Raw genomic sequence first — 19,052 nt, 5'->3', positions numbered from 1 at the left:
AAGTATGATTTGTTTAAAGTCTGTCTGTCTGTCTGTCTGTCTGTCTGTCTGTCTGTCTGTCTATCCATGCATGTTTGTTTGTTTGTTTGTTTGTATCTATTTATTTATACAGTATATTGACAAAAGTATTGGGACCCCTGACTTTCCCAGCCATATGTGGTTCTTCCCAAACCCGTTCCAGCAGGACACTGCCCCAGTGCACAAAGCCAGCTCCATGAAGATCTGCTTTATATGGGCTGGAGTGAAAGATCTCCTGCTATAAATCCTATTAAACCATACTGAGCAGCCCCAGGCCTCCTCACCTCATCTACATCTAATCTAAAATAAAAAAATCTAAAAACATGGTTCCTAAACGAGTGGAGGTTGTTATAGCAGGAAATGGAGAGTAAATCTGGAATTCAAAAAGCACATACTAATCTTATGGTCAGTTGTCCATAAACTTTTATCTGTCTGTCTGTCTGTCTGTCTGCCTGTCTGTCTGTCTGTCTATCTATCTATCTATCTATCTATCTATCTATCTATCTATCTGTCTGTCTGTCTGTCTGTCTGTCTGTCTGTCTGTCTGTCTGTCTGTCTGTCTACAGTAAAGGAAAAAAAATGTTCATTTGAGGCTTTTTCTTGTTGCGTGTTATTTTCATGACTTTATTTTTTTGGTTTAAAAGTGAAATACATATGAAATCTTGTGAAAATCTGTTATGAGTATCTGCAAATAACAGTAGGATAAGTTAAGCTCAGCGGATGCCTTTTGTAAGGTTCGTTATGCAATGTAATCAAACTTGTAAATTCCAAATCATATTTATTTGAATACATACTGTACATTCACACTTGTACATAACTATATCATGTCATCTGAGTATATTATCTTCTGAAATCTATGTATAATCGTTTTACAGTATATTGTATATTATTATATATTAACCCAGCCATTAGGTGGGCACAAGCCAGTGCACTCTTAGTGCCGGTCCCAAGCCCGGGTAAATGGGGAGGGTTGCGTTAGGAAGGGCATCCAGCGTAAAACATGTGCCAAATCAAATATGCGGATCACAAAGGAGAATTTCATACCGGATCGGTCGACGCCCGGGTTAACAACGACCGCCACAGGTATCGTTAGCCGACAGGGTACCGTGGAAATTGGGCTACTGTTGGTCAAGGAGGAGAAGGAGAGGAGGAAGACGTCTACAGAGACGGCAGGAAAAGGAGCAGTGTAGGAGAGTAGAGGTTCGGGCTGGTACTTTAAATGTTGGTACTATGACGGGTAAAGGGAGAGAGATAGCTGATATGATGGAGAGGAGAAAGGTAGATATGCTGTGTGTTCAGGAGACCAAGTGGAAAGAGAGTAAGGCCAGGAACATTGGAGGTGGGTTTAAACTGTTTTATCATGGTGTGGATGGGAAGAGAAATGGTGTAGGGGTGATTCTGAAGGAAGAGTACAGTAAGAGTATAGTAGAGGTGAAGAGAGTTTCTGATAGGGTGATGATCGTGAAGGTGGAAGTTGAAGGATGATGATAAATGTCATCAGTGCCTATGCTCCACAAGTTGGCTGTGAGATGGAGGAAAAGGAAAGATTCTGGAGTGAATTAGATGAAGTGGTAGATGGTGTACCTAGGAAAGAACGATTGGTGATTGGGGCAGACTTTAATGGGCATGTAGGTGAAGGGAACAGAGGTGATGAGGAGGTGATGGGTAGGTATGGTTTTAAGGAGAGGAATGTGGAAGGGCAGATGGTGGTAGATTTTGCTAAAAGGATGGAAATGGCAGTGGTGAACACGTATTTTAAGAAGAAGGAGGATCATAGGGTGACGTATAAGAGTGGAGGAAGGTGCACACAGGTGGACTATGTGCTATGCAGGAGATGCAATCTGAAGGAGATTGGAGACTGTAAGGTGTTGGCGGGGGACAGTGTAGCTAGACAGCATCGGATGGTGGTCTGTAGGATGGTTTTGGAGGCGAAGAAGAAGAGGAGGAAAGTAAGGATTGAAAGAAGAATAAGATGGTGGAAACTGAAGGAGGAAGAGTGTAGTGTGAGGTTCAGGGAAGAGGTCAGACAGGGGCTTGGTGGTGGTGAAGAGGTGCCGGATGATTGGGCAACTACTGCAGGAGTGATGAGGGAGGCAGCTAGAAAAGTACTTGGTGTGACATCTGGAAATAGAAAGCAAGACAAGGAGACGTGGTGGTGGAATGAGGAAGTGCAGGAGAGCATTAGGGAAAGAGGTTGGCAAAACAGAAGTGGGATCGACAGAGTGATGAGAAAAGTAGGCAGGATTACAAGGAGATGCGGCAGCAGGTAAAAAGGGATGTGGCGAAAGCCAAGGAAAAGGCATATGAGGAGCTGTATAAGAGGTTGGACACTAAGGAAGGAGAAAAGGATTTATACCGATTGGCCAGGCAGAGGGACCGAGCTGGGAAGGATGTACTGCAAGTTAGAGCAATAAAGGATGGAGAGGAAATGTGTTGACTAGTGAGGAGAGTGTGTTGAGAAGGTGGAGGAGTATTTTGAGCAGCTGATGAATGAGGAAAATCACAGAGAGAGAAGGTTGGATGATGTGGAGTTGGTGAAGCAGGATGTAGATAGGATTAGTAAGGAGGAAGTGAGAGCAGCGATTAAGAGGATGAAGAATGGAAAGTCGGTTGGACCAGATGACATACCGGTAGAAGCGTGGAGATGTTTAGGAGAGATGGCAGTGGAGTTTTTAACCAGATTGTTTAACAGGATTCTGGAAGGGGAGAGGATGCCTGAGGAATGGAGAAGGAGTGTGCTGGTACCGATCTTTAAGCATAAGGAGATGTGCAGACCTGCAGTAACTACAGGGGAATTAAGTTGATCAGTCACACCATGAAGTTATGGGAAAGAGTAGTGGAAGCCAGGCTGAGAGAAGAGGTGACCATCTGTGAGCAACAGTATGGTTTCATGCCGAGGAAGAGCACCACAGATGCCTTATTTGCTTTGAGGATGTTGATGGAGAAGTATAGAGAAGGACAGAAGGAATTGCATTGTGTATTTGTGGATTTAGAAAGCGTCGACAGAGTGCCAAGAGAGGAGTTGTGGTATTGTATGAGGAAGTCAGGTGTGTCAGAGAAGTATGTGAGGGTGGTGCAGGACATGTATGAGGACAGTGTGACGGCAGTGAAGTGTGCAGTAGGTACGACAGACTGGTTCAGGGTGAAGGTTGGACTGCATCAAGGATCGGCCCTGAGCCCTTTCCTGTTTGCAGTGGTGATGGACAGGTTGACGGACGAGGTCAGACAGGAGTCTCCCTGGACTATGATGTTTGCAGATGATATTGTGATTTGTGGTGAGAGTAGAGCAGGTTGAGAAGAGCCTGGAGAGGTGGAGATATGCGCTGGAGAGAAGGGGAATGAAAGTCAGTAGGAGTAAGACAGAGTACATGTGTGTGAATGAGAGGGAGGGCAGTGGGTGATGCGGTTGCAGGAAAGAGGTGAAGAAGGTGGAGGTTCAGGTACCTGGGGTCAACAGTGCAAAGTAATGGAGAGTGTGTTAGAAGTAAAGAAAAGAGTGCAGGCAGGGTGGAGTGGGTGGAGAAGAGTGACAGGAGTGATTTGTGATAGTAGGGTATCTGCAAGAATGAAAGGGAAAGTTTATAGGACTGTGGTGAGACCTGCGATGTTGTATGGATTAGAGACAGTGGCATTGAGTAAAAGTCAGGAGGCAGAGCTGGAGGTAGCAGAACTGAAGATGTTAAGGTTTTCGTTGGGAGTGACGAGGATGGACAAGATTAGAAATGAGTTTATTAGAGGGACAGCGCATGTAGGATGTTTTGGTGACAAGGTGAGGGAGGCGAGATTGAGATGGTTTGGACATGTGCAGAGAAGGGACATGAATTATATTGGTAGAAGAATGCTGAGGATGGAGCCACCAGGTAGGAGGAAAAGAGGAAGGCCAAGGAGGAGGTTCATGGATGTGGTGAGGGAAGACATGCAGGTAGTTGGTGTGAAAGAGGCAGATGTAGAGGACAGGGTGGTATGGAAACGGATGATCCGCTGTGGCGACCCCTAATGGGAGCAGCCGAAAGAAGAAGAAGAAGAAGTATATTATTATATATTATTACCTACTGCACCTTCTGTACATTAATCACCATCATCCCTGTATATAAGAACCTTATACACTATTTATCTACTGTTATTTATTGTAAATAAGCCACTTATGCACTTCTGGTTAGATGCTAACTGCATTTCATTGTCTCTGTAAATGTAATCCAATCTAATCTAATCTAATATCCATTCTAAACATGAAAAAAGTGCAATAACTTGCAATCGAAGGTTCTTTAAGGCCCAAGAGGGAAAGAGAACCTTCCTCAATTAACTGACCGCATGGGAAAACACTGCAATTACTTCCTAATGAACCTGGGTCACATGACACTTTTTCACACCACTGTATACTCAATTGCCACAAGATGGTGCAAACGAATGTGTGCCATGACATGGTTTTATTCATTTCTTTTCACAGCACCGAGGTGGAGAAGATGTTGAGGAGATGATGTTAGATCATCATTTATAGTATAAAATGTGTCGTTTTTTTTCCCCCCAAAAAAAATAAATAATTAAGTTAAAACTTATAAGCAACATTTCTGTCTACTCAACTACATGTGTTATGTACATTTTACTTTACTATATATTAACAATGAACATTACAAATTAAATTAGTATATGATACGATATTGCCTTCAACCAACCAGCTTTTGTTGAAGTTGAATAATAAAACTCTGAAACTGAGAGGTGCATCAAATCACAGTCAGCTCTGAATTTTTATGTGTCTATCGAATGCTTATTTTACAGTCAGCTTTTATTTACATTTATTTTAAGGTCCTCTTTACACTTCTTGAGTACAAGGAGATGCGGCAGCAGGTAAAAGGGATGTGGCGAAAGCCAAGGAAAAGGCATATGAGGAGCTGTATAAGAGGTTGGACACTAAGGAAGGAGAAAAGGATTTATACCGATTGGCCAGGCAGAGGGACCGAGCTGGGAAGGATGTACTGCAAGTTAGAGCAATAAAGGATGGAGAGGGAAATGTGTTGACTAGTGAGGAGAGTGTGTTGAGAAGGTGGAGGGAGTATTTTGAGCAGCTGATGAATGAGGAAAATCACAGAGAGAGAAGGTTGGATGATGTGGAGTTGGTGAAGCAGGATGTAGATAGGATTAGTAAGGAGGAAGTGAGAGCAGCGATTAAGAGGATGAAGAATGGAAAGTCGGTTGGACCAGATGACATACCGGTAGAAGCGTGAGATGTTTAGGAGAGATGGCAGTGGAGTTTTTAACCAGATTGTTTAACAGGATTCTGGAAGGGGAGAGGATGCCTGAGGAATGGAGAAGGAGTGTGCTGGTACCGATCTTTAAGCATAAGGGAGATGTGCAGACCTGCAGTAACTACAGGGGAATTAAGTTGATCAGTCACACCATGAAGTTATGGGAAAGAGTAGTGGAAGCCAGGCTGAGAGAAGAGGTGACCATCTGTGAGCAACAGTATGGTTTCATGCCGAGGAAGAGCACCACAGATGCCTTATTTGCTTTGAGGATGTTGATGGAGAAGTATAGAGAAGGACAGAAGGAATTGCATTGTGTATTTGTGGATTTAGAGAAAGCGTCGACAGAGTGCCAAGAGAGGAGTTGTGGTATTGTATGAGGAAGTCAGGTGTGTCAGAGAAGTATGTGAGGGTGGTGCAGGACATGTATGAGGACAGTGTGACGGCAGTGAAGTGTGCAGTAGGTACGACAGACTGGTTCAGGGTGAAGGTTGACTGCATCAAGGATCGGCCCTGAGCCCTTTCCTGTTTGCAGTGGTGATGGACAGGTTGACGGACGAGGTCAGACAGGAGTCTCCTGGACTATGATGTTTGCAGATGATATTGTGATTTGTGGTGAGAGTAGAGAGCAGGTTGAGAAGAGCCTGGAGAGGTGGAGATATGCGCTGGAGAGAAGGGGAATGAAAGTCAGTAGGAGTAAGACAGAGTACATGTGTGTGAATGAGAGGGAGGGCAGTGGAGTGATGCGGTTGCAGGGAGAAGAGGTGGAGAAGGTGGAGGAGTTCAGGTACCTGGGGTCAACAGTGCAAAGTAATGGAGAGTGTGTTAGAGAAGTAAAGAAAAGAGTGCAGGCAGGGTGGAGTGGTGGAGAAGAGTGACAGGAGTGATTTGTGATAGTAGGGTATCTGCAAGAATGAAAGGGAAAGTTTATAGGACTGTGGTGAGACCTGCGATGTTGTATGGATTAGAGACAGTGGCATTGAGTAAAAGTCAGGAGGCAGAGCTGGAGGTAGCAGAACTGAAGATGTTAAGGTTTTCGTTGGGAGTGACGAGGATGGACAAGATTAGAAATGAGTTTATTAGAGGGACAGCACATGTAGGATGTTTTGGTGACAAGGTGAGGGAGGCGAGATTGAGATGGTTTGGACATGTGCAGAGAAGGGACATGAATTATATTGGTAGAAGAATGCTGAAGATGGAGCCACCAGGTAGGAGGAAAAGAGGAAGGCCAAGGAGGAGGTTCATGGATGTGGTGAGGGAAGACATGCAGGTAGTTGGTGTGAAAGAGGCAGATGTAGAGGACAGGGTGGTATGGAAACGGATGATCCGCTGTGGCGACCCCTAATGGGAGCAGCCGAAAGAAGAAGAAGAAGAAGTATATTATTATATATTATTACCTACTGCACCTTCTGTACATTAATCACCATCATCCCTGTATATAAGAACCTTATACACTATTTATCTACTGTTATTTATTGTAAATAAGCCACTTATGCACTTCTGGTCAGATGCTAACTGCATTTCATTGTCTCTGTAAATGTAATCCAATCTAATCTAATCTAATATCCATTCTAAACATGAAAAAAGTGCAATAACTTGCAATCGAAGGTTCTTTAAGGCCCAAGAGGGAAAGAGAACCTTCCTCAATTAACTGACCGCATGGGAAAACACTGCAATTACTTCCTAATGAACCTGGGTCACATGACACTTTTTCACACCACTGTATACTCAATTGCCACAAGATGGTGCAAACGAATGTGTGCCATGACATGGTTTTATTCATTTCTTTTCACAGCACCGAGGTGGAGAAGATGTTGAGGAGATGATGTTAGATCATCATTTATAGTATAAAATGTGTCGTTTTTTTCCCCCCCAAAAAAATAAATAATTTTTTTTTTTATTAACTGAGTTAAAACTTATAAGCAACATTTCTGTCTACTCAACTACATGTGTTATGTACATTTTACTTTACTATATATTAACAATGAACATTACAAATTAAATTAGTATATGATACGATATTGCCTTCAACCAACCAGCTTTTGTTGAAGTTGAATAATAAAACTCTGAAACTGAGAGGTGCATCAAATCACAGTCAGCTCTGAATTTTTATGTCTATCGAATGCTTATTTTACAGTCAGCTTTTATTTACATTTATTTTAAGGTCCTCTTTACACTTCTTCTAGAATTTACAATTTAATAAATTTTATTTTATTTATATATACAGTATATATATATATATATTTTATTTTTTTTGCACTACAGGTTTTTTTTTTTTCTATTTTTTTTTTATTTCCAGCCTTGTTGCTCAAAACTTATATTTATTATTTATTTAACTTTTATCTTTTTATACTTCAATGAATAGTGTTTTAAGTCACCATAATTAATTTGATATGTTTCTTTGTTTGATACTGCACTGAATAACTTATTTATGGTGTTGTGTGTTAGAGACATACAGCGATCGAGAGAGATGGAGAGAAGGAGAGAGGTAAAGAGGCGAACCAGAGGGCTTGAGAGATTGAATGTGTTCAAGTCTTGTACAAGAGGTAAGATTTCAGTCTCCTGCTAAACATTTTCCATCAGTCCTCCCCTTCACTGTATAACCCTCCCATAGGTCAATTCCAGCATGCCTACAGTTTATAGCTGCACATATCGATTTGATCTCTGCTGGTTGTTCTCTCGGGCCTGGACAGTACGAGGATGTTGTGTACGAGTAAAATATAGACTAAAGTCCATGTATATTTACTTAATAATCTGTGGAGTGTTAAATGTCTGATCTCCTCCATGCCACAGTCTGATCTCCTCCATGCCACAGACTGATCACCTCCATGCCACAGACTGATCACCTCCATGCCACAGTCTGATCTCCTCCATGCCACAGACTGATCTCCTCCATGACACAGACTGATCTCCTCCATGACACAGTCTGATCTCCTCCATGCCACAGACTGATCACCTCCATGCCACAGTCTGATCTCCTCCATGCCACAGACTGATCACCTCCATGCCACAGACTGATCACCTCCATGCCACAGTCTGATCTCCTCCATGCCACAGACTGATCACCTCCATGCCACAGTCTGATCTCCTCCATGCCACAGACTGATCTCCTCCATGCCACAGACTGATCTCCTCCATGCCACAGTCTGATCTCCTTCATGACACGCCTAATTGAAGCAGTAATTAAAGAAAAAGGATCCCCGAAAACAGATACAGTAAATTAACACTCTTTCCAGAAGGCCAACAATTCACTCAAAATGTTTTTTTTATTGGTCTTATGAAATATGTTTTGAGATTTGGTGGGTTTTTGTTAAATTTGATCCAAAATATAAAAAAAATTAAAGACTTGAAATATATCAGTCTGTGTGATGAATCTACAGTAAATAATACACGAGTTTCACTTTTTGAATTAAATTACTAAAATAAATCAACTTTTTTATGATATTCTCATCAGCACAGCTTGTGCTGTTTTTCTATTAATATGTAGGATTTCACACTTTGTAGTGACAGAATGATTTTTTTTAGTTCCTATAACAGAAATGAAAACAGGAAACTCCATTTGTATTGTAAGTACAGAGATATTGTGTAATACCTGTTATTGGTGTTTTTTTAGTCATCAAAAATGTCGAGGGCAAACAGCTGTGTTTATACAGCTGTGTCCACTTCCTGCTTCACCATCTCCACACCATCCAACCTTCTCTTTTTCTTTATTTTCCTCATGCATCAGCTGCTCAGAATAGTGCTGGTTGAAAACACGTCAATATTATGGTCAGGTGTCCACAAACTTTTGGCGAGATAATTTACCTCTGAGAGCAAAATGTCCAAAATAACAGCCTGAACATTTGAATGAAAGAATATAGAAAGGCACTTTATTGACAAACTCATAATCATTGTTATTTTACAAATTAATAAAATGGCAATTACAATTTTTTATTTATTAAAATATGTTACAATGTTTTTTATCCATTTATTATTACATTTTCTTTTGTGGACCGTCTGTGAGTTTGGTTTGTTCCTGAGTCTCCTTCCATATCTGTTAAATATCATACGCTCTTAATGAGTCAAGGTATATTTATATATATAATACATTTTTTTATATTATTATATTATATTTATATTATTTATATTATTCAATTGTATTACAGTTCCAGATTCAGGTTCCACCAGTTTAGGCCCGAACCAATGAGCTGCGTTTGCTCAACATGTACACTCACATCACAGATCACCCGATTGGACCTTTGCAGAAGCACAACACTTGTACTTAATTATAGAATATTATATATATATATATATATATATATATATATATATATATATATATATATATATATATATATATATATATATATATTGAGACAAACATCTCCTCCCCCAAGACGGCTATCAGTGAGCCTTGTTTTTATTTTTTATTTTTTCCAAAAAAGAAATATGAATATATGTTTGAAATAACAAGACCTGTTTTTCAGAAATAAGCCTTTATTATAAGGAATATTCTAAAGAAAGGCAGAGGACTAGATCCTGTTAACCCTTTAACAAGTTTTTTTTATGCAGACAAGAAGAACAACAGGAGGACGGGAACCAAAACCAGGCCTCCAACAGCAATCTTGTGGATGCCAGCGGCGAGACACAGCCTGAGAGAGAGACATGGACCAGGAAGATGGACTTCATCATGTATTGTGTGGGCTTTGCCGTCGGACTGGGGAACGTGTGGAGGTTCCCTTACCTCTGCTACAAGAATGGTGGAGGTGAGTTTTTATATATATAAATTTATGCACATACATATCCTTTTACTGAGACCCCCAGCAGTGATCTACATCATCTTCTATTAACTTAATTCATGAGACAGTTCAGGGCGTGTGAAACACTTCTCCAGTGCTCCTGTACATTTCCAGTTTTACCCTCATGAAGAGCTGAGGACTTTTAAAGAAAGGCCTCGTATGCAGGGAGAGATTGGTGTCCTAATACTTTTGGTCTTATAGCGGCTGCACCGATGCTCATCACCGTGGCGTCGTCTTGGTATTTATCAATCAGAACAGCGTGTATAGTTGTAGCATGTACTTAGTGTAAACGCTATTTATGTGTCTTCAGCCTTACATTTACATTGTGATACCGGATTTACCTGTAAGATACATATCACAGGTACTTCAGCGTCAATGGAAGTTGGACACGTCTGTGTGTACACAACTGTGCACAATTAATTTAATCTGCGATAGGGAAACTTTGCATTGCAAACTGTGCATGCAGGTTTCTCAGAAGCTCAAGTCCTCCAGCGTTTCCAGATCAGTCATTTCATTTATACGATTGGGGTCCTTTTTTTTCACGTGTAAAATCTAAGACGCTGATCTTTTGTCGAGTAGGATTTATACAGTAAATGAACCCGGCGTCTGCTTATAAACGTTGTGTAATTTGAGGAATGTGACTCGGGCCGTGTGATGAGTTCGAGGCGTTAATCAGTAATCAAACAGAGAGAAAAAAGACGTTGATCCCATCAAGGCCGCTGATGTGTTTAAGGAGTTAACGACTAATCAATAAAAGCCATCGAGGCGTCTTTATGAAATGGCAAATTTGCTTGTAAGCGTTTGGGAGTCAAGCGTGTTGTTTTTAATCGTGTTATAGTGGAAGCTTGATAAGCGGTGTAAACATCGGCCTGTTAGGGGTGTCTCTGAAATGTCTCTTCGCAAATACTTGCTTTACCCCCGACGGGGAGCGATAAGGTTAAAGCCGTGTGTTGGCTCAAACTGTGCTGCCGCCGTTTTTTTTTTTCACAGTAAATTACTGTACATAGTGGACAGGCTTTTGGAAACATCCTGCAGTCCCAAATCAAGTCTCCCAGGTAGCGTTTTAAAGTTTAAATAACAGTTCTCACACATCCCTCACATTTGGCCTGTTCGGTTCGCTTTGACTGTACCGTACCTGCCTGGACACGCATCACACCCGCTTTTCCCTGTCGATTCAAATTCTCCCAAAAGTCGAATATCGATTGGAATTTATTCCAGAGGTCCAACACTAATTACATGGATCAGCTTTCTGATTCCTGTAACCTCCGAAGCGCATTATACACTATATTGCCAAAAGTTTGCGGACACCTGTTTGTAAGTACGTTTCTTTATAGTGTTGCATTCCACATTTAGTCCCAATTTTCCTCGTTTAATTCCGTCCACTCTTCTGGGAAGATGTTCCACTAGATTCTGCAGCGTGGCCACAAAGGTGTTGGTAAATCCAGGTACTGATGTTGGACCTGGGGTGCAGTCAGTTTAAAGAATTCATCTCCAAGGTGTTCAGTAGGGTTCAGATCAGAGTTCGTCCTAATATTGTGACATACTAATAATTAGCAACTTCTCTTATCCTTCATTTATTCGTTCACTCGTTCACCGTCCTCTTCACTGGATCCACAGCCAATCCCTGGGATTTACCCCCCTGATAGGACATCAGTCCACATAATAATATTTACACTCATTGTCCTCCTAAGAGCAGAGCGGTTTTCCAGTCTCGCCGTTGGCTCATTTCAGTGTCCTCATGTGACTTTGTGTTTAATTGAATTATTTTGCTCCTCAGAGATGCGCCGTTGCCACCTGTAGCCATTAGCGGTTTTCTGTAGCTCTTTAGTGAACTCAACTGTACAAACTGGGGAATATTAAAGGGTTTAATAACCGCTAATTCACCTTAATGGACCCACTTGAGCGTAAAAACTGCGCAACGTAAAACCGGCACGTCTTTCTCGTGGCACGTCACAATCGGACGCGTGGACCTACTTTCACGTTTCCTCGTAATCGTGTGGCAAAATAGATTTGAAAACGGTCCACGTGCAAACAAAAATACAATCAGGCAAATTGGTGTGGGTGTGGCCTAATATTCTAATGAGCACACTTGATTGACAGCCAGGTGGTAGATCTTTATTTATTTATCGATCAATTGATATCGCAAGGTCTGGCTTTCAAACAGCAAAATCAATATGATATTACCTGAATATAATCATATCAGCAGGTGTGTTTTTGTGTCGCCGTGGCGTCCGGACAGATTCCTGCCCTCAAATCAAGCGTCCTCGAGTGGACGTTCGGTCACATACACTAGGCCGTGTTACTCTTCTGTATCATCTGAAACCTAATATGTGCGTCTGAATAATAAGAAGTACATTAGGGTCAGGAGACGGGCCTGTAAATGCTGCCTTCTTCACCGCAAAGACACTGGAGATCCTCCTCCTGCCTGCGTCCTCATCCTCATGTTCAAAACCAGACTTTATATACGAAAGGCTTCAGTCAAAACAATAGCTCTGTTTTTTTTCTTTTCTTTTTTTTTCCCAAAAGGCAAAACTGGCTGCTCATTCACAAGCGCTCCTGCTCTCCGTAGTCTACATTAGATTTGATCCGTACAGCCTTTGAGGCTCGAAAATAAAGGAAAAAAATCACAGCTTTAGTGATTCGATAGCTCGTGTTTCAATTCCGCTCGTTTTTCTAACGCAGTCACGATGCAGCCTACGCAGTGTGCAGACATGCAGAGAGAGAGAGGGATAGAGAGAGAAAAAAATTTAAAGAGCGAGAGAGAGGGGGGAGTGTGTGTGTGTGCGTGTTGTGCAAGTGTGTGTTGGCGCAGGCCAGCGGTCACGTTCTCATACATCATCCAACGGCAGTCATTTCATTGACAAGCTTTTTGTTTGCAATCTCACTTCCTCCCTCTCTCTCTCTCTCTCTCTCTCGTTATTAACATGTTAACTGCATTGACATAATTGATTTAAAATGTTCTCTTTTTCTCTCTCTCTTGCACAGGAGCCTTTCTCATTCCCTACCTGTTGTTTATATTCCTTGGTGGAATTCCTATTTTTTTCCTGGAAATATCTCTGGGCCAGTTTATGAAAGCTGGAGGCATCGCCATGTGGAACATCGCTCCACTCTTTAAAGGTCTGACCTTCTTCTGCTTAGCTCTCTATAAACACAGGCCACGCCTCCTTTATTATGACTGTAAACACAGGCCACGCCTTCTTTATTATGTCTGTAAACACAGGCCACGCCTCCTTTATTATGTCTGTAAACACAGGCCACGCTTGCTTTATTATATTTATAAACACAGGCCACACCTCCTTTATTACATCTATAAACACAGGCCACACCTCCTTTAATTATACAGGTAGTCGTCGACTTATGACTACGATTTGGACCGGCAGACCGGTCGTAACACGATTTGGTCGTAAGTAGAGTAGGCTATATGTACAGTACTGTGAAATGATGCCGGAAGCTGGTACGCACTGTCGTACACCATGGCTAGCGTTTGTGGCCGTAAAGTCAAATGGTCGTAAGTTGCATAGGTCGTAAGTCGACAAATACCTGTATCTATAAACACAGGCCACACCTCCTTTATTATAACTTTAACCACAGGCCACGCCTCCTTTTTGGAGTTCAGTAAGTTGTGCTGTTTTGAATGAATGCTGCATTATGGCACATTTTTAAACCCTACAGTTTGTCAATCTCCTGATAACGAACCGTCTCCCTGTTCTGTTTCTTCACTCTGTGTCTCAGGACTCGGCTATGCTTCCTCGGTTATCGTGTTCTTCTGCAACACCTACTACATCATGGTCCCGGCATGGGCTTTTTATTACCTTATTAAGTCCTTCACCGCTGTACTGCCGTGGTCCACTTGCACAAACTACTGGAACACGGAGAACTGCATCGAGACCTTCCGCCATGACGCCTGCAGGAACGGCACCAACTCCAACTACACCTTCATGAACAAGACCTGCGAGGAGTTAGAGAACGCCACCTCGCCCATCATTGAGTTTTGGGAGTAAGTTGCTTAATTTCCGTTTGCGTTCCTTTACTGTTGGTGTGTGACGTCATTTTTAACTCCTTTGCATGATGCACCACGGCCTTGTGTGTCCTTGTGTGTGTGTGTGTGTGTGTGTGTGTGTGTGTGTGTGTGTGAGTGTGTGTGTGTGTGTGCATGCGCATGTGTGCTATTGACAAAACACCCCTGATAAATGAACCAGTCGCTACTCAGACGTGTGCTGTTATTCCCTCTAACGGCTCTGCCGAACCCTTGAAGATCCACCTACACATTTGGTTTCCACATTATGGAGATGTTCCATGCTGATGTTGTTTCCTCAGAATCTCCTGTTTAATAGAAAACACTCTTTTAATTTTATGACTGAAAAGTGATGCACGTGAGAAAGAGGTCTTGTGTGCTTTGGTTTGTTCCTGTTTATAAACTCTTATAATATCTATATACAGTACACGGTATGCCCAAAAGTATTGGGACACCTGACTTTACCAACAACATGTGGTTTCTCTTTGAACTCTTTGAGACCCAAACCTGTTCCACCATGACAATGCCCCTGTGCACAAAGCCAGCTTCAAGAAGATCTGCTTTCCAGTTAATTCCATCCAGGTCCCATAAAAAATTATTTTGGCATGTAAAACCTCTACCTTAGCAAGATCCAGGTTCCGTGACGCTGCCAGGAATCGGCGTATTTCAGGCACAGAGTCAGTGTCTGTGCACGTTCGTGAAGGCGCGAGTGTTCGGGGTCTTTAAATAGTGAAAGCCGAGTCACTGAACCCGAAAAAACATCAAGTTTCCTGGCAAAAGCATGAACAAACAAACAGCGAGAGCGGGTGTGTAATAACACGGCGGTGTCTTTTGGACGGATGCCACCGGCGAATCGGGTTGAAGGAATCGAGCGGCCGGGTTTTGTTTACGCCGTTTTGATGCGTAAAAATTCCAAAGTCAAATGAAGTCAAATCGGACGAATCATGAAGCGTGTCTTGTATATAAACGGTTTCACATATGGAGCTGTTTGTTTCTGGGATCAACATCCTCGATATGCAAATACACCATAACTGAATAAACATGGACTCAGTGGAAGTGACTCATCTGAAGCACGTGTTCGCTTTTAGACTCAGGAAAAATAAGGCTACCATTAAATTGCTGCTAACAAGTAATGCATTCATTAATATATTGGGTGAACGATAGAAAGACATTTTAAATTAAAAGACAGAGATTTTATATTAAAGACACATATATATATATATATATATATATATATATATATATATATATATATATATATATATATATATATATTCAAAAGTATTGGGACACCCGACTTGTCCAACCTTGTCGTGAAATTTCCTCTTTAAACACGGAGACGTTCAAGTCGACCATTTTGATTCATTTATACACACTGCATGGCCAAAAGTATTGGGACACCTGGCTTTTCCTTTAGGCCATATGTGGTTCTTAATAGGATGTTCACTCGAGCTAGAAGACCCAAACCTGTTCCAGCATGACGATGCCCCTACATTCATGTATATATGTTTTACATGTTTTGGAGTGGAAGATCTCCTGCTTTCGAGCTCTAAACCCTATTGAATGAATGTGAATGCTGGCTGCACCCCAGGCCTCTCCACCTCACCTGAACGAGCACAAAGTTCCACAAATTCTTAAAAAGCTGAGACAAATCTTACGCCAGTGTGTCCAAATACTTTTGGATTTTGATGTACGTAGACTGTATTTCTTCGTGTCGTGTTTTTAGGCCATGTTCTTTGTCCTTTACTGTACAGGAACAAGGTGCTGCATATCTCTGAAGGTCTGGACAGTCCGGGTCAGATCAACTGGGAGGTGACTTTGTGTCTGTTGGCCGTCTGGGTGTTGGTTTACTTCTGCATTTGGAAAGGAGTGAAGTCTACAGGAAAGGTACAGACATCTATACAGTCTGTCACACACACACACACACACACACACACACACACACACACACACACACGAGCTGATATCAAAGCGCTCACCATCTTTTTTTCCTCTCCCTCTCTCTCTCTATCTCTATTCTCTATTCTTTATTAAAATTCCGAGTGCACGATGTGGAAATGCTTGAACTTGAGTGTGGAATATGGATTTATTACGTTCAGACTCGCGGGAAATACCATTCGATGGCACACGATGCGGATGAGCCCGTTAATACACGAGAAGCCTTTCGCACACTTCCTGGCTACGTCACCAAACCGACGTAACTTTCTTTAGCCTCTCGAGCCCACCAGCCGGCACTTCACATCAGCGCAGTAGCAAGGTAGCGAGGGACCTGGGAGTAGAAAGAGGAGGAGGTTGAGGCTGGAATGGGGTTTGTTGGATTCGGATGGAGGGGGAGTGGGTGTGATCCCATGAATCCACTGGAGTTTTTTTCTGGTGTTTCATGCAGCCTCGCCGCCCCCCCTCACGCTTTACAACACCTTGCTTATGTTTCATATACCACTGGCTTCAAATCGGCCTCGACAAAGAAAACAGACTGTGAGAAATTTTCCAGATAAAAAAAAGGAAACCACTATTGAGAGATCGTTCAAAAAAGAGGTGCCAACCTCCTTTTTTTCCTTTTATTTGCCATTTTTATGAGTAGTCAGAGCTTACTAGGCCTGTATTCCCATGCCATAAGGTAGTGTCCAATATTTAACTAATATTTAAAAAAACATATACTGGATTAAAAAATATATATAACACTCCAAGGGAAATAGTTCTGAAATTTAAATGTGCTAAATAAAATAAAAATGAATTATTTAATTAATAAATAGCATTCTATAATAAACAAACAATAAATAATACATACAATGTAGCGCACTCCGTGCACCGCGTAGTCTGGCGTGTAAAAACAAACAGTGCGTGGTGTCAGCAATTCACCTCTAGAGGCCGCTCTCGTGAGGAGAGGGAAACCGGAAAAACTATCTAGAAGAAGAAGTAAAGAATTACTTCGAGAAGCCGGACAATGGTGATCATTGATTGGTTGTTCTGCTCATACAGCCTTGTGCTGGCATTCACAGAAAGCTCAGAAAGAGGCGGGGCCTCCCCCCTTCTTTCTTCGAGGTCAAGAACGATTCAAATGTAAGCGTCCTACACACGTGAATAATTCTCAATATTTCTGAATGTTATGATGAAACCACCGGCATTGCAGTAGGAAAGAAAATGCCTGACAGGTATAACGTTCAGCAGATCATCTGTTCTTATGTTAATAAACGTTTGTTTGTGTGTGTGTGTGTGTGTGTGTGTGTGTGTGTGTGTGTGTGTGTGTGTTGCAGATTGTATATTTCACTGCCACTTTCCCCTATGTTGTCCTGCTCATTCTTCTGGTGAGAGGTGTGACCCTTCCTGGGGCCTATGATGGGATAATGTACTATCTCAAGCCTGACTGGTCAAAGATTCTAGAACAACAGGTGAGCACTGAAGGAATAAGCAAAAGTCAGTCAGTCAGTCAGTCTGTCCATTTGTTTTTTTGTCTGTCCATTTGTTTGTGTGTGTGTGTGTGTGTGTGTGTGTGTGTGTGACAAATCTCCGACAAATGCTGTAAAAACAGATCTATCTTTCCCTCACCCCAACTAGTTTTCCGGTCTGATGAAACCCTTGTGATCAGATATATTACAGTAAAGCAGGATTAGATTAATGCCGCTGTCCATTATTTTTATTCTCTTTCTCTCTATCTATCAATCAGGTCTGGATCGATGCCGGCACTCAAGTGTTATTTTCTTACGCGATCGGACTCGGAGCGCTGAGCGCTCTTGGCAGTTATAACCGATTCAACAACAACTGCTACAGGTGAAAGTATTATTACCTGTACTTATTGCGTATTAAATATTCGCGGAAAAAAAGACTTCTGAATGTCAATATTCTGAACCAGTTAAATAATTGGTGTTGTTTCAGTTCTAATTTGTAAATATCGTGTAAATATCATGTCCCAAAAAAACAGAGTCTTTGGCATGAGAAGGTACATTATGGTGTGTAAAAAATAACCAATAGCCTAAAATTATAGCTTATGCTAGTTAGCAGCTAGTTAGCTACGCTAGTAACAGGTCTCAGGCTAATTTTTTTTAATTTATTTATTTTTTTATCAGCTTCTGAAAAAGCATTTTTACCACAAGTTTTAGTCACTAGCATTAGGTACAATAATAATAAATGCTAGCAGGCTAGCTCAATATTACACCGCTAGATATGATTCAAGTCTGGGGTTTATTTATATATTGTTTTTTATATATAGTCAATGGGATATTTAACAATATCCACAAACAAGCGACGCAAACCCCAACGTTTTTGTTCAGTATTTATTTTTTTGCTGAGTCAGCTAGCTAGCCTTGCATACAGCTTCCTGGCTAAGCTTATTAAGCTTTTAGACTTCATATACAAAACCGAAGTCCTATTGGAAAGGATCTGTCCCAGACACTGAACCGAACAATTTGTTTTCCTCAGGGATGCGTTCATGTTGACCCTGGTAAACAGCGGCACCGGTTTCTTTTCTGGCTTTGTGGTTTTCTCCATTCTGGGTTTCATGGCTGCTGAGCAAGGTGTGGACATCTCCGAAGTGGCAGAGTCAGGTAGGATTCCCCCAACTGTGCATGCTTATTGAGTGTGTCTAAGAGTTTGCCGGCTGTTCACTTTTAACCCTGGTCTGATTTAAGAATGAAATTCTGTGCAGAAGAATTTACTGGGTTTAATCAGTAAAGAAAAAGTCGACCGTATTGTCCCTGTGGACAAAAGTATGCGGATACCCGAGCTTAAGATCCGAATGTGCTTTGTGAACGTCTCGTTCCGTTTTCTTAGTCTCCATTTGCTCTTATGAGGAGTTCCACTCTTCTGGGAAGATGTTCCAGTAGATTTTTGCGCCCTCCAGTGGATAAGAAGATTTAGCTTGAAAGATCAAGTCATGTTGGGTTTCAGTGAGAAAGTGACTGAGGCATTCATTTCCATCAAAATGCCTTTTCTCAACGCTTTTGATCACCGGCCCAGCCATTTCTTATTGCTAATCAAAACTGAGGTGATTTTAATTACCATTTG

At 41.7% G+C, this 19,052-nt stretch overlaps 1 protein-coding gene across 1 annotated transcript in view; it reads left to right on the top strand.

Moving 5' to 3' along the window:
* LOC124400072 (sodium- and chloride-dependent creatine transporter 1-like) overlaps window positions 1-19,052 on the top strand; it is a 32,311-nt gene that overhangs the window by 2,805 nt on the left and 10,454 nt on the right. The window contains exons 2-9 of the mRNA XM_046871612.1: window positions 7,707-7,804; window positions 9,810-10,003; window positions 13,022-13,153; window positions 13,769-14,033; window positions 15,806-15,938; window positions 17,306-17,440; window positions 17,716-17,819; window positions 18,468-18,592. Of these exons, the coding sequence (XP_046727568.1) occupies window positions 9,916-10,003; window positions 13,022-13,153; window positions 13,769-14,033; window positions 15,806-15,938; window positions 17,306-17,440; window positions 17,716-17,819; window positions 18,468-18,592 (982 nt within the window). The 5' untranslated portion in view covers window positions 7,707-7,804; window positions 9,810-9,915. The remainder of the gene's footprint in view (window positions 1-7,706; window positions 7,805-9,809; window positions 10,004-13,021; window positions 13,154-13,768; window positions 14,034-15,805; window positions 15,939-17,305; window positions 17,441-17,715; window positions 17,820-18,467; window positions 18,593-19,052) is intronic.

This window comes from Silurus meridionalis, chromosome 17, assembly GCF_014805685.1.
Source record: "Silurus meridionalis isolate SWU-2019-XX chromosome 17, ASM1480568v1, whole genome shotgun sequence".
Classification (NCBI taxonomy): Eukaryota; Metazoa; Chordata; class Actinopteri; order Siluriformes; family Siluridae; genus Silurus; species Silurus meridionalis.
Note: the sequence above shows the minus strand (reverse complement) of the source record. Positions and strands in the feature narration are given on the sequence as shown.